The sequence below is a fragment of the Nilaparvata lugens genome, chromosome 3 (genome assembly GCF_014356525.2).
Source record: "Nilaparvata lugens isolate BPH chromosome 3, ASM1435652v1, whole genome shotgun sequence".
NCBI lineage: Eukaryota > Metazoa > Arthropoda > Insecta > Hemiptera > Delphacidae > Nilaparvata > Nilaparvata lugens.
This window is the reverse complement of record NC_052506.1, coordinates 78,219,446-78,234,629: the sequence shown is the minus strand read 5'-3', so window position 1 is coordinate 78,234,629 and position 15,184 is coordinate 78,219,446. Positions and strand designations below refer to the sequence as shown.

General features: G+C 34.4%; 1 protein-coding gene across 1 annotated transcript in view; it reads left to right on the top strand.

The window, feature by feature from the left end:
* Window positions 1–15,184, top strand: part of LOC111055257 (large neutral amino acids transporter small subunit 1) — an 86,032-nt gene that overhangs the window by 47,786 nt on the left and 23,062 nt on the right. The window contains exons 5-6 of the mRNA XM_022342426.2: window positions 10,761–10,884; window positions 13,011–13,211. Of these exons, the coding sequence (XP_022198118.2) occupies window positions 10,761–10,884; window positions 13,011–13,211 (325 nt within the window). The remainder of the gene's footprint in view (window positions 1–10,760; window positions 10,885–13,010; window positions 13,212–15,184) is intronic.

The following is a 15,184-nucleotide window of genomic DNA, read 5'->3' as shown; positions in this document are numbered from 1 at the left end:
CAAAAACATATAATAAAAGTGGCACTAAGCAAACCAAGGCTGTATCCTACTAGAATTCTCTTCCAGGAATCTAACATACTTACAATCAAACAGCTCTACTTGAAAAATTTAATTTCATATTTATTAAAAAACAAAAATCTTTTCAATACCCGAATTACTCCATATAACACGCGCCAAACTTACAGGAGATCTGACTTACCTGAAACTAATCTAACAGTATGTAGAATGCAATTTCCGTATAGATGTGACAAACTAGTAAATATTATACCACAAGACTTCATATCAGACAATCAAAATTGCTATAAGAGAAAAGAAATCTTATCATGGATCAAAACATCACCTGACGTTTTCAGTAATCAAAGGCAGTAGCTTATAACAAATTCTAAATTTACGTTTCTCCACTCACCTCTTCTCATCACCAGTTGACTTGTGCATTCACTGTGCTTCTTCTCTTTCTCAGGTTTTCCCTCTTATATTGTAAAAAAAAACTGTTCTTCATTTCACTCTGTATTTCAAATTTATTTTACCATTAGGCTATTCTTAGTCATTTATTATATTCTATTTTATAAATATTTTTTCTTTTCTACGTTTCTCAATCTTTATATTCTCTTACTCATGCTCGCGAACAGACGAAAGTCTTGCGAGCTACACATTCTTTTGTACTCTTTATTTATTTTGTATTTTTGTGTATTTAAACTATGTAAAATGTGCAAAGAATGAATAAATTGAATTGAATTGAGACAGTAATCAGCTTGAGATAACAGTAAAAGTTGCGACATAAACGCCCTATACCATGGGATATCTACTTACGCTATTGTTTCTCTATGGTTACATTTACAGTGGTTACAGTGGGGATCCTTTTTGAAATGAAAAATTACGCTGTTGCTTCAACATTTTTGTCCCTCTTATGAATCAAAATTCATTTTTTCAAATGAGAAGGTGGTCATGTAGTCCAGGCAATGAATGCTCAGAAAAGGGTATAGAGGGAAATATTTGGAAGACAATTCTTGACCCCACAGTTTTGTTTAGGGTAGTGAGGAGTTAAACATATCAAAAGTCCCCACCCCTACCCCTTGTGCTAAGGGGCTGGGGATGGCTTAAAGGTTCCATTTTTTGATTTCTCGCATAAAACTCAAAAACTATGTATCTATGGACTTGACTGTCATCATAACAAATTAAAGCTTACATAATTTCCTAAAATATTCCTTCTACAACTTTTTCATATCTCCTCTAGTTTTTGAGATATCTGCTCTTTAAGGTGTGACATTTTTGAAAAAAGTATAGTGAAATAATTCATGAATAGTGAATAGTTGAATAGTGGAATAATTCATCATTTCAAAGAGAATTCAATGATCTACAAAACTACGATAAGCATCAGTTTATATGATGCATTATTGGAGAGTTATAAGCCCTGAAAGAGCAAAACATTGGATAAAAACCTGTTATTTTAACAATTATACACCTTCAAGAGCGAATATCTCGGGAACTGTTGGGAATAACACAAAATTCCACTGAACAAAAAGTGTAGAAAATTTATCAAGCTTAATTTTTGAATAGTTAGTTATGTCGGTTGAACGCATTGTTCTCAAGATATGAGTGTGGAAGCAAAACGCTGAAAAATGCAACTTTTAAACCACCCTCATTCCCTCAGCACAAGAGTTAGGAATGGGGACTTTTGATATGTTCTCCTACTAACTAGTCTCAAAAAAGCTGCAAAGTCAAAAACTTTTTTTAAAACATTCCCTCCAAATTCCTTTGTCAATTGGTCTATTGTTGCAAAAATGGAGATTCCACACTCAACACTAAAGCTGCTGCAAAAGGTGTAGGGAAATTCGTAAAAGTGTGAAATAATACATCAAATTGAAGAGAGTTCAATGCTCTATAAGCTCATTATTGACATGGATTTTTCCCATCAATTTTTGAAAAGTTAAGAGCAAAAATAGAAAAAAATTGGTGGCAAACGTGTTTTTTTTTTCGAAAATGTCACACCTTCAAGAGCAAATATCTCAAAAACTAGAGGAGATATGAAAAAAGTTGTAGAATGAATATTGTAGGAAATTATGTAAGCAAAATTATGAAATCATGTGTCAGTGCATGAAGGAGTGTGTGTCTGTGTGATAACTCCCAAATAGCCTCAACTGATGTTATGAATGAATAATGAATGGACAAACTGTAGTAATTGCATGAAATGAATACTCCAGCTGATTAAATGATCAATCACGACATATTTCTTTCTTGTGCACTTTCTATGTTATTTTTTGACCGAACATAGTGAGGTCTATGTTCTAACTCGGATTTTCTTTTGTCTGTATGTATATGTAACGCATGTACGGCCAAACGCGTTGATAGAATTCTATGAGATTAGGCAGGAATATTCCTTTTTTAACTGCGCGTTGATGTATGCACAAGGTTTTTTGAAATTTTGCATTTTAAGGATAATATGAAAAGAAAAGGAATCTCCTCCATACTCAGTTATCACTATACAGTACAATCATATCACCTACTCTGAAGATAGGATTAATCAGACTATAGAATTATTCATAATCAATCAGCTGACAAGTGGATTTTCCATTGCATGCATTACACAGATGTCTAGAGAGCAGCCGGTGAACAGGTTTCACCGAACTTCGCTCGTTATTTTTATTTATTGACCGTGCTTAGTGAGGTCTAAGATTCAAGTCGACAGTTTGGCATTTCTCTTAATGTTTAAATGTTTAAATGTTTGAATTTTTAAATGATTGAATGTTTAAATGCTTAAATGTTTGAATGTTTAAATGTTTGAATGTAGAATGTTTGAATGTTAAAATGTTTAAATGTTTATATGTTGCGCATTTACGGCGAAACGCGGTAATAGATTTTCATGAAATTTGACAGATATGTTCCTTTTTTAATTGCACGTCCACGTATATACAAGGTTTTTGGAAATTTTGCATTTCAAGGATAATATAAAAGGAAAAAGGAGCCTCCTTCATACACCAATATTAGAGTAAAAATCAGACTATAGAATTATTCATCATAAATCAGCTGACAAGTGATTACACAGATGTGTGGAGAAGCCAGTCTATTGCTGTATTTCCATAAGGTCTATAGTTTCATTCAGGTACTTGTGGATGAGAATACTGCGTGAGGTCTACTGCTCACAGAACTACTAGAATATCCTGAAAAAATGTTTTTTCTCGGTAACGTTCGTTCAATTGATTGAGACAAGACACACTTCTGTAATTTGATTGGCTTATTAGCAAAATCCGAGCTCTCAGATTGCAAACTTGAGATGGGGGATGTTGGAGATTCAATTAAAACTGTCAGAATTCTTAATGAAATTACACCATATCTTTTCAATCAATTAATGCTGACAATTTAAAGTGAAACCCACTATAGTTAGTTCTACTTCATTCTGTCAGAATTATTAATGAAATTACTCCATATCCTCCCAATCACCTAATGCTGACAAATTCAAGTGAAACCTAGTATGGTAAGATTTACGTTATTCTGTCAGCTCCTCTCATGAATAACATTAACTGCTCTCGTTCAATCAACAGTGACTGTTGTAAGTGAAACTCGGTAGAGAAGTTTGAGATCTGTGGATTGGAGCTGAGAGCTGAGAATAACTAGAAGTGCACAGAAAACGGGAAACGCAATTGATCTGAGACAGTAGAACCCTTTTAGTTGAGAGAGGGTGGAAGAGAGAGAGAGAGCGAGTGCCAGAAGAAATCTTTCAGTTGAGAGATGTTGGAAGAAAGAGAGAATGAGAGAGATTGATTGATTGATTGATTATATGCCTTTATTAGGGCGGAGTTAGGACTCCTGGTCTCTACCACACAACCCTAAGTGAGAGATTGATTGATTGATTGAGTACTTTATTTATGTAGATTACAATATATACTGGCTTATACACTTATATACAATAGCTTACAATACAGCAAAATTATAGATGAATTTACATAATATAGACTAAGAAAATAATTATTGAACTGTATATGATATGAAAAAGCAATTTGTAATATGATAACTATAGATAATAATTATATTGTTATGCATCTACATAAATTGGCGGAGCTTTGGACATATCAATGTCCATTCTTCGGAAAGAATTTTAAAAATATCCTCCCCACTAACTCTCTACCAAAAAAAGAGAGAGAGAGAAGAACCCTTTTAGTTGAGAGAGGGTGGAAGAGAGAGTGAGAGAAAGTGTGTATCTGTTAGTTGAGAGAGGGTGAAAGAAAGAGAAGAAGAAAGAGAGAGAGTAAGAGATAAATAAAGAGAAGATACGCAGAGAGCGATTGATTGAGTACTTTATCCATGTAGATTACAATATATACTGGTTTATACACTTATATACAAAAGCTTACAATATACAGCAAAGTTTTAGATGAATTTACATAATATTCATTTATTTATTTATTTATTCATTTACGATACAAATGACACTGATGTAATAACATTGATAGATAAAATTATAAGGTAGAGCTTGTGCTATTCTTCTTCCAAATTAAGGTGACACTGTTCAAGATAGTCTTTTACGTGTACCATTTCAATACAACTTTAGTCCAAAATAAACATGGAAACTATCAATTTCAGATGGTATAAATATCAATTAATTAATAAGAAATATTCTACTCAATTACCACTTGAAACGATACAATAATGATAATTTCTCTTAATGCTAATGAATTGCAACCAGAGGAGTTTATTGACAAAATAATATTTAGTTATTTTAAAAAAATTTGAAACCATGAAAGAAACACAAACTTCCAAACACTAAAGCTAAAATATAAACTGAAATAATGATTATTGAACTGTATATGATATGTTAAAAGCACTTTGGAATAACTATAGATAAATAATATTGTTATGCATTCCCTCAAATTGGTTGAGCTTTGAACATATCAATGTCCATTTTTCGGATTGAGTATTCTATAAATAAATAACTAAATCTTTATTCAATGACAAGTACTTTACAGAATAACAATAATCAAATATTAAATTCAACAAAAATGTTGTAGTGTACAGTCAATGAATACAATACTGTTTGCTAAAAAATGAACTTTGTCTGCAAACAGGAGCATATCTCATAATTGAAAATAAAATCAGGAATTCGCTTAGCGTACACAAATGAGATTATATAAACTGAAATGAAGCAAATAAAATAATAATGATAATAAATATCAATGATACCAAATAAGAATATTCTTCTATTCTTCGGAAGAGAGAGAGGGAGAGTGAGTGAGAGAGAGAAACAGAAGAACCATTCTAGATTAGATTTCTTTATTTATGTATGTTACAATATTTACTGGCTTATACACTAATTTACATCAAATGACGGTAATGCTAATTATTCAACGAATTTTACAAAGTATAGATAATTTATCGATGAGAATAAAGATTAAATGCAATTAGAATATCGATAGTATAAAATTGTAATGTAACTTCTTAAATCGGCGGTGTTTCAACAAATAATTGTCGATTCTTTAAGAAGGATACAAAATAATATCCTTCCCATCAACACACGACCGGGAGAGAGAGAGAGAGTGATTAGATTAGATTTCTTTATTTATGTATGTTACAATATTTTCTGGCTTATACACTAATTTACATTAAATAACGATGATGCTAGTCATTCAACGAATTTTACAATAATTAATCAATGAGAATAAAGATTGAATGCAATTAGAATAACAATAATCTAATAATGTGATGTAACTTCATAAATCGGCGGTGTTTCAACAAATAATTAACGATTCTCTAAGAAGGATATAAAATATCCTTCCCATTAACACACGACCGGGTTGTGATGAATTAGAGCTGTTGGGAATATTAAAGTAACTTTCAAATAAGAAACTCTAATTATTAAGTTAAAAACTAGTTGATTTGAATCTTAGAATTATGGGATGAAAGAATGAAATTAGAATGAGTAATAGCATAGAGAAACAATAGCATAAGTAGATATCCCAATGGTATAAGGCGTTCATGTTGCAACTTTTACTGTTATCTCAAGCTGATAGTCCACGTAGTTCGTTCTTTCCTGTGAAGCTTTATGACGCTGGTAGTCTCTCATATTGTGCCGTTCATTTACTTTTACCCGGTCAAAACAGTAAAAATCGACAGTAATCGGCTTGAGATAACAGTAAAAGTTGCGACATAAACGCCCTTTACCATGTGATATCTACTTACGCTATTGTTTCTCTATGGTAATAGTGAATACAATATTGCATTGATAATTAAAATAAGATAAATGGAACAAACGTTATAGGGTGGGATTTGAAGAGAGAAAGTGAGTGAGAGACAGAAACAGAAGAACCATCTAGTAGAGAGAGAGTGGGGAAGAAAGAGACAGAGTGAACCATACAAATAAAGAGAAGAGAGAGTAAGAGGGACGGCAGAGAGTAAGAGAGAGAGAGAATGAAACAGACTGATGCTGAGCTCTGAATCGTTTCCAGGCCTAATTTGGCACGCACTAGACGTCTAAGTATCACCATTTCAAACTGTTAGGAAAAGTTGAATGGTAAGCATAAAGGTGTTGAAAGTAAGGAATGCTGACCCTCACAAGTGAATCTCACTACAGCTATGATGATGATGATGATGATAATGGCTGGAGATATCGAGAGATAACAGCAAGTGCAAAGTCAGCGAAATAATAATCTCGACATTCTAAATTTGCGCCGTTTTGAAGAAGTCCTAACAACTTGGACTTTTATTTAGGATCGATACGCTTTTGAAAGAATTGATAGACGAATGTTCTAGAAGAATGCAATCCTTGTACATGGTACAATTATTGAAATACTTTTTTTTTTTAATTAGAGACAGCCAGTGTATCCTCAATCATCAATCTATCCCATTATCTATAGCCAGAATCTTATGTGGACATCTAGTCCAGTCAAGGAAAGGTTATAGAGGGAAAAGATGGGAGGACAATTTTTGTCAACCCCACAGTTCTGTTAAGGGTAGTAAGGAGGTAAAATATCAAAAGTCCCCTCCCCCTACCCCCTGTGCTAAGGGGGTGGGGGTGGTTTAAAGGTACCATTTTTTGGTTTCTCGCATAAAACTCAAAATCTATGTATCCTAAGGACATTTATTGAATTGTTAGTTATGTCGGTTGAATGCATTTTTCTCAAGATATGAGCATGGAAGCAAAACGCTGAAAAATGCAACTTTTAAACCACTCTCATCCCCTTAGCACATGAGTTAGGAATGGGGACTTTTGATATGCTCTCCTCCTAACCAGTCTCAACAAAGCTGCAAAGTCAAAAATTTTGTTACAAACATTCCCTCCAAATTCCTTTGTCAATTGGTCTATTGTTGCAAAAATGGAGATTTCACACTCAACACTAAAGCTGCTGCAAAAGGTGTAGGGAAATTCGTAAAAGCGTAAATCACATCAAATTGAAGAGAATTTGATGCTCTATCAGCTCATAATCAGAATGGACTTTCCCCGTCATTTTTTAAAGAATTATAAGAGCAAAAATAGAAAAAATTGGTGGCAAACGTGATTTTTTCAAAATGTCACACCTTGAAGAGCGGATATCTCGAAAACTAGAGGAGATATAAAAAAGTTTTAGAATGAATATTGCAGGAAATTATGTAAGCTTCAATTTATTATATGACAGTCAAGTCCTTAGGGTACACAGTTTTTGAGTTTTATGCGAGAAAACAAAAAATGGTACCTTTAAACCACCCCCACCTCCTTAGCACAGAGGTTAGGGATGGGGACTTTTGATAAGTTTACCTCCTTACCATCCTAAACAGAACTGTGGGGTCAGAAATTGTCTTCCAAACTTTTCCCTCTATACCCTTTTTTGAGCATTCATTGCCTGGACTAATCATTATCCTCTGCAAAATAATTAGTAAATCTATAATTGATCGAGCGTTAGCGAGTTCTAACTTTCAACTCAAGGCCAAAGTCGTTGTCCGTCTGTTTGTATGTTCGACAATAGCTTTTGAAAGACTTGATCAATCAGCTTCAAATTTTGAGCACATATTGTTCGACCCTTTTTACAGATCAAGCTAGGACAACAAAATTTACCGACTCCTTCTTCCTTTTCCAGGATAACAGATAATTATTATTTAGTCAGCTGGAGAATGCATTGCATGCAATGACTACAGTTCTTCCATACATTCATAACATCAGCTGAACCTATTTGGGAGCTATCACACAGACAGTCCTTCATTCATGCGCTGACACATGATTTCAGCTGGTTAATATACAACATTAATTAACGACTTTCACTTCAGAAAAATTAATACGGTTTCAGATATCAATATGCAGTTTTCGCCATTCATTTCTCTTGTCAGTACAGAGGTGGTTGAGGATAGCACTATCTGCTTTGTCGAAAGATAGACAAGGATAGCAACCCCACTTTTAATCAAATACTGGCATTATAACGTGGATATAGGAAATTTTGATCTATGTCAGTAGGAGTTTTAGCCCTACAACGATAGGTGGAGCTAAATTTAGGTGCATTTTGTTCAGTGACCGTTAAACCAGAAGTGATAAGGGCACATTGTTCAAGCCTGTTCACTCATTCCACCCAACATTTTATGAATGGCAACCCCTTCATCCATTGACTTGTTTCATTGTAGTTCAGTTAATTAGATGACAGAAACGTTACTCCGTTTCTGTTCATTAATTATAATAAAATATTGTATTTCTCAAGTCGGATTAATATATGAACTAGCGGGTGACCCTGCTCCGCAAAGGTCTAATTGAAAACTTGACAAACTGAAAACATGATCTACTGAAATCTTGAAAAATTAAAAATATACTAAAACCATCCTTGGTAAATAAAGAATCTATATGCGAAATTTCAAGTTAATTAGTTGAGTAGTTCAGATGTGATGCGTCATTCGTTAATTTCCTACCCCGTACGTGTATAAGCCAATTATTTCCTCTATTATATTATAGATAATAGATTAGCAGGTAACCCATGCTTCGCAAGGGTCTAATTGAAAACTTGACAAAATGAAAACATGATCAACTGAAATCTTGAAGAATTCAAAATATACTAAAAACCATCCTCGGTAAATAAAGAATCTATATGCGAAATTTCAAGTTAATTAGTTGAGTAGTTCAGATGTGATGATGCGTCATTCCTTAATCTCCTACCCCGTACGAGTATAAGCCAATTATTTCCTCTATTATATTATAGACTAGCAGGTAACCCATGCTTCGCAAGGGTCTAATTGAAAACTTGACAAACTGAAAACATGATCTACTGAAATCTTGAAAAATTAAAAATATACCAAAAACCATCCTTGGTAAATAAAGAATCTATATGCGAAATTTCAAGTTAATTAGTTGAGTAGTTCAGACGTGATGATGCGTCATTCGTTAATTTCCTACCCCGTACGTGTATAAGCCAATTATTTCCTCTATTATATTATAGACTAGCAGGTAACCCATGCTTCGCAAGGATCTAATTGAAAACTTGACAAAATGAAAACATGATCTACTGTAATCTTGAACAGTTTAAAATAGGCCTATAACCATCCTCGGTAAATAAAGAATCTATATGCGAAATTTCAAGTTAATTAGTTGAGTAGTTCAGACGTGATGATGCGTCATTCTTGAATTTCCTATGCCATACTTATATAAGCCAATTATTTCCTATGCCATACTTATATAAGCCAATTATTTCCTTTATCATGTTATAGATTTTCTACGTTTATCCTATTATATTAAGCGAGCAATTTCTGTATATCTGTTTATATTTCTTATATTTTTATCTCTGGTTATTTATGTTCAACGGATCTCGAAAACGGCTCTAACGATGTTCACGAAATTTGTAACATAGTGGGTTTATGATATAAAAATTCGATTGCACTAGGTCTCATCCTTGGGAAACTTGCTGAACGACATTAAAAGGATAATTCATCCTTGGCTGAAACAGCTGAGACTTTCGCTTTCTGTGGATAGTAAAAAGTGAGCGAGTGATTCTGTGGAAAATCAAAATATCGCATCCCTGAAATTCATAAGCTGACGTATAGCTAGCTGTAAAATATAAACACGATCATTTTAGAGAATTGTATTGTGTTTATCAATAAAATATCGGGGACCGAGCTTCGCTCTGGAGTACAAAAGCATACAAATTTATTACAAAATAAGAAATTATAATAACCTTCATACAGAAATGTTCTATCTAATCACAGTAAATTGAGATTAATTCCCAGAGGAATGCAAAAATTTCCCTCACAAAGGCCCAGTTGCACAAAAGCCAGTTGAATTTTAATCCTGATTAACTTCTCGTGAACCAAATCAGAAAAGACCATTTAAAAAAGATGGATCTACTGGAATTAATCAGGATTGGAAATAACTCGGCTTTTTTGCAACCGATACTAAGTACCTGATTGAATGATTACAAAAGTTCAACAGCTGAGTCATAATTTTGACACAGTCCCACACACATGAACTCGCTCACTCACTTCCATCACCAACATACGTCGAAATAAATTTATCATCTGTTTTTCCAAGGATGAATGATAATTATTATCCTTTTAATGTCCTTCAGCGAGTTTTCCCAGGTATGAGACCTAGTGCAATCGAATCTTTATATTATAAACCTACTATGTTGAATTTCGTGAGAATCGTTAGAGCCGTTTTCGAGATCCGGTGAAATACAAACATCTAAACATCTGAACATTTAAACATCTAAACATAATTATACACAGAAGCTGCTCGTTTAATAGAATGGAATAAAAATAACGAGCGAAACTCGGTGCCCGAATATATTTTTCTTCAACTTAGCAACTTTCATGAACTTTTTCAGGAACCTGCCTCGAGCCATCTGGATTGCCATGCCGATCGTGACACTGATCTATGTGTTGGCCAACCTGGCCTACTTCGCTGTCGTGTCGGCCGACGAAATGCTCTCCTCAGCTGCTGTCGCAGTGGTTTGTATTCAAAATTTTTCCGAAATAAAATATCCCTTTTATTCAACAAATTTCAACGGTTTTCCCCATTCTAATTCCATTTTCAAACTATAGACTATCCAACTGGTTTTTCGAATCTATTCACGCCAAATTCATTGATCAGTCATTTCAAACAACAACTCATATTTTCAAATGAACATCTAATGACTTGCTTAACACTTAGGCTCAACTCACACTTACGCGACTCAGGTCGAGAAGAGACTCGGCTCTATATTGAGGTCCACGTTATAATGACATTATTTGATTAACTTTGGTGTTGCTACCCTCGTCTATCATTCGACAAAGCAGGTAGTACTATCATTTTCTAGCTCCACAACGAAGCCAATTATGTTTTTGACTATATAGATATATAATTAATTGAGACAGAGAGTCGGCAACGTTATTCTCCTATCTTTATCCACTGTCATTATAACGTGGACCTCACTATAGTCGAGAGCATGTTTTCTCAAATGGTGACACTCAGACCAGTCGATTCTAGTCTCCGCCATTTGAAGACACATGCTCTCGACTGGAGTCAAGTCTCTTCTCGACCTGAGTCGCGTAAGTGTGAGTTGAGCCTTATATTACTAATGCGTGTAATGCGCACACAAAACAAAGGAAACAAAACCTACTCTAGAACATGGTACTCCATAGTGGAGTAGGTCCATTTCCACACAGAAAACACTACACATGTAGAGGACATATTAAAAGATATTTTTGAAGCGAACTATTGTATTTAATAAAACTATCTAATATTTTCTAATTATTATCATACGAAAATCCAAATTATATGCTGTAATTCACCCCGAAGACTTCTGCTACTGCAAATATTGACAACAGGGTAAACAGCTAGATGGGGTGAATTACAGCATTTAATTTGGATTATCGTTTATTAATAATAATTATTAATTCATTTGAATAATTGCAATATCTCAGTGATATTTTCTGTCATTGATGTAGTAGTTTTAGCTTTTTTGAGAAATAAACATTTATTTATTTTTTTCAAATTCCAACTGTTTTCCCAACTAAAACTGTCCTGTTTAGGCTTTAATTTGACTGCAAATTCTAGTCAAATTCGACTGCTAGTCGTTCTATTTGATACCTAAGAAGTGTTTCAGTAGTAAGCAGTTAGTGATGGAATAGTATATTTCGCACCTAGAGCAGAAAATGAGATTTTTCCAGCTCGAAATCGGTTTTCAAGTCCGAGGCCGTAGGCCGAGGACTAGAAAAGATTGAGAGCTGGAAAAACATTTTTGCCCGTGGTGCGAACGATATTTTTCGCCACACTACAGGTATTGCTGACAGAATAAATAAAGAATACAAAATAAAGAATACTCGTTAAGCTATCGTACCTATCTCTTGATTTTAGTGGTAGAAGATTTGCAGTCAGGATTTCAGATTCTTTTAAAATTTCACTTGGAATACCACAGTCATCTTCAAGCATTTTTGAAAATTCGTAATGCACTAATCAACAATAAATAATTGAATAAAACTGGTTGCGAAGCAAATTAGTTTGATTCGAAACTGGAACTGAAATCATGACTTTAGCTGATGATGAAAGTGGCCACTCGCCCGATCTAGCGGATGACTTATTAACTACTTCCATGAGCGGCTGGAAAGAGACAACTTTCTGGCCTAGCCCGGAAAAGAAACCCTTTTCTGACGTCGTCTGCAAACAAGGTCTTTCAGATCTACGTAGGGACTGGAAAACAGCTGCTTTCTGTGCAGTGTGGCGAAAAACAACATTCAAGAATTTTAGTTGGAATACCAGTGAGAAATAAACTGCTATCTATATTTGATACGTTGCCGTGATATTGCTTCTGATCTTGCTTGATCAATAATTTTAATGCAAATTAATATTTCATTCTATTATTTTCAAAAGGTACTATAATTTATTCTATTTTATGAATAAAAATATGTGGCACTGATTTCATACATTTTTGAAAGATGTTTTAATAAATATAAATTTGATTGATTCCCCAATACATAACGATATGTGTTGTGGTAATCAAAATTTTCATTTGATATGAAAAATCTTCTGATTGTATTAATTTTCAATCTGTCTGCTTGTATTTTCAATGTATTTATTGAGTTGTTGTGTTCGTCAGACGTTCGGCAACAAGATGTTTGGCGCGCTGAGTTGGACTGTGCCGGTGTTCGTGGCGCTGTCGACGTTCGGCGGTGTGAACGGCATCCTCTTCACGTCGTCACGCCTCTTCCTGACCGGGGCCCGTCAGGGGCATTTGCCCCAAGTGCTCGCTTACGTGCATGTCACTAGGTGCACGCCTGTCCCGTCACTGGTTGTCACTGTGAGTATATATAGTCTCAAAACTTATCTATAAAAAGATAAGATATTTATTGACAATTTTTACAAGGCTAATGCCTATGGTAACATCTACAAAAATTGACAATATAAAATTGAATCAAACTTGAAAAATAAATCATTATTTAACAGCTCCGCATCAGTATTAATCAATAAATTACAGATATCAAAGAAAATAATATAGTATATATTAGGCCATCAACAGTATACTAGGTCACATTAGCAAACTAGAGGAAACAAAAGTTGTTATTTGCATCCATGTGGAATGAAATTTATCATGAAAGTATACCATGAAAAATTAAACTTTATAATTCAATACAATAGAGGGTAGATGGAATAGGTAAGGAAAAAACTATAAAGGTGGTCCGATTACAAAACATTGTGATCAGACTTTTAATAAAGAAGAAGAGAAGTAATTATGAAACTGTGCATGAAATAGGAGCAATGAAATGAGAGCATGAATGATTCTCCAAACCCTGCCAATCATAATGCCCTTATGCTAAGGTATCATTTGTCAATGATGACAGAAGCCTCGATTTAAACAAATAGAATGTTGGTGAGAAAATCAACTCAGGTGATAGATTGTTCCACGGTCGGGGCGCTACTAAAGTAAAAGAGGAGTTGTACATAACTATGCGGTGGAGTGGAATTTGTAGGAAATACTGGTGATGCCGTGTGTTTCTGTGGTGGATGTGCGCAAGAGGGGTGAATCTCTCTTTCAGATACTGCGGACCCTTGCCCTCGAAAACAACTAGGTGGTATCATAGAGAAACGATAGCACAGTATACATACAGTATGGAAACTTGGCTAGTACCCTGACGCTAAAATCCGCCATCTTGTTAGGAAGCGCCGCATTGTAATAGTATTGATGGTAGGTTCGGATCACTTTAATGATCCGGATCAATTTATCTCATTCACTGCCACGAGCCAATCAGAAGACCAGGATTGGAACTTCCCAAGGTCACGTGACGTGTTTAGTATTGGCGTAATGTAAAAAGCATTGGTCAGATAGGCAATTGATTACAAGTTTCCATTCTGTGCTTATTCTGTGACGATAGCGTAAGTAGATATCCCATGGTATATGGCGTTTATATCGCAACTTTTACTGTTATCCCAAGCTGATAGTTCACGTATTTCTTTCCCATGCAGCTGTGTGACGCTGGTAGTTTCTCATATTGTGCCGTTCATACACACTCACCCCAACAAAACAGTAGAAATTGACAATAATCGACAGTAATCGGCTTGAGAACAGTAAAAGTTGCGACATAAATTCCCTATACCATGGGATATCTACTTACGCTGTTTCTCTATGGTAATATACAAGACATAATATACAAGAAATGGGACAGTTTTGGGGCATGAGCCTGTTGTGCCTTTCCTCATGTTAAGTATTTGTACCCAATGTAAATAAATAAATAAATTCAAAAATAAAATGAAATAAATTCTAATAAGACAAAATTTATTGCTCTTACTCCAAACAAAAACTGGTGAACCACCTATTGAATTAGATATAAAAATTCACAACCATGACTCTCATATCGTCTCTAGACCCAATAATTGTATCTGTGGAACAATCGAAAAAGTCAATTTTCTAAAATATCTTGGAATAATAGTTGACAGTCACTTGAAATGGAACTTTCATGTACAACACATAATATCTAAATTAAAATACCTAATATACATTTTCTATAAAATTAATACTCTAAAGGATATCAGAATCATAAAAACCATATATCATGCATACGCTCACTCCTTGTTCCAATATGGAATAGAATTATGGGGGGGGTACCTTTGACACACACTTTAATAGAATATTTACCCTGCAAAAGCATTTAATTAGAGCCGCTCTAAAACGGCCTAGACTGTATCCAAGCAGGAATTTGTTTGTTGAATTTGGGGTTCCAACGCTACGACAGGTCTTTGTAGGGAAAATCATTACACATGCCAATAGAAATAAGC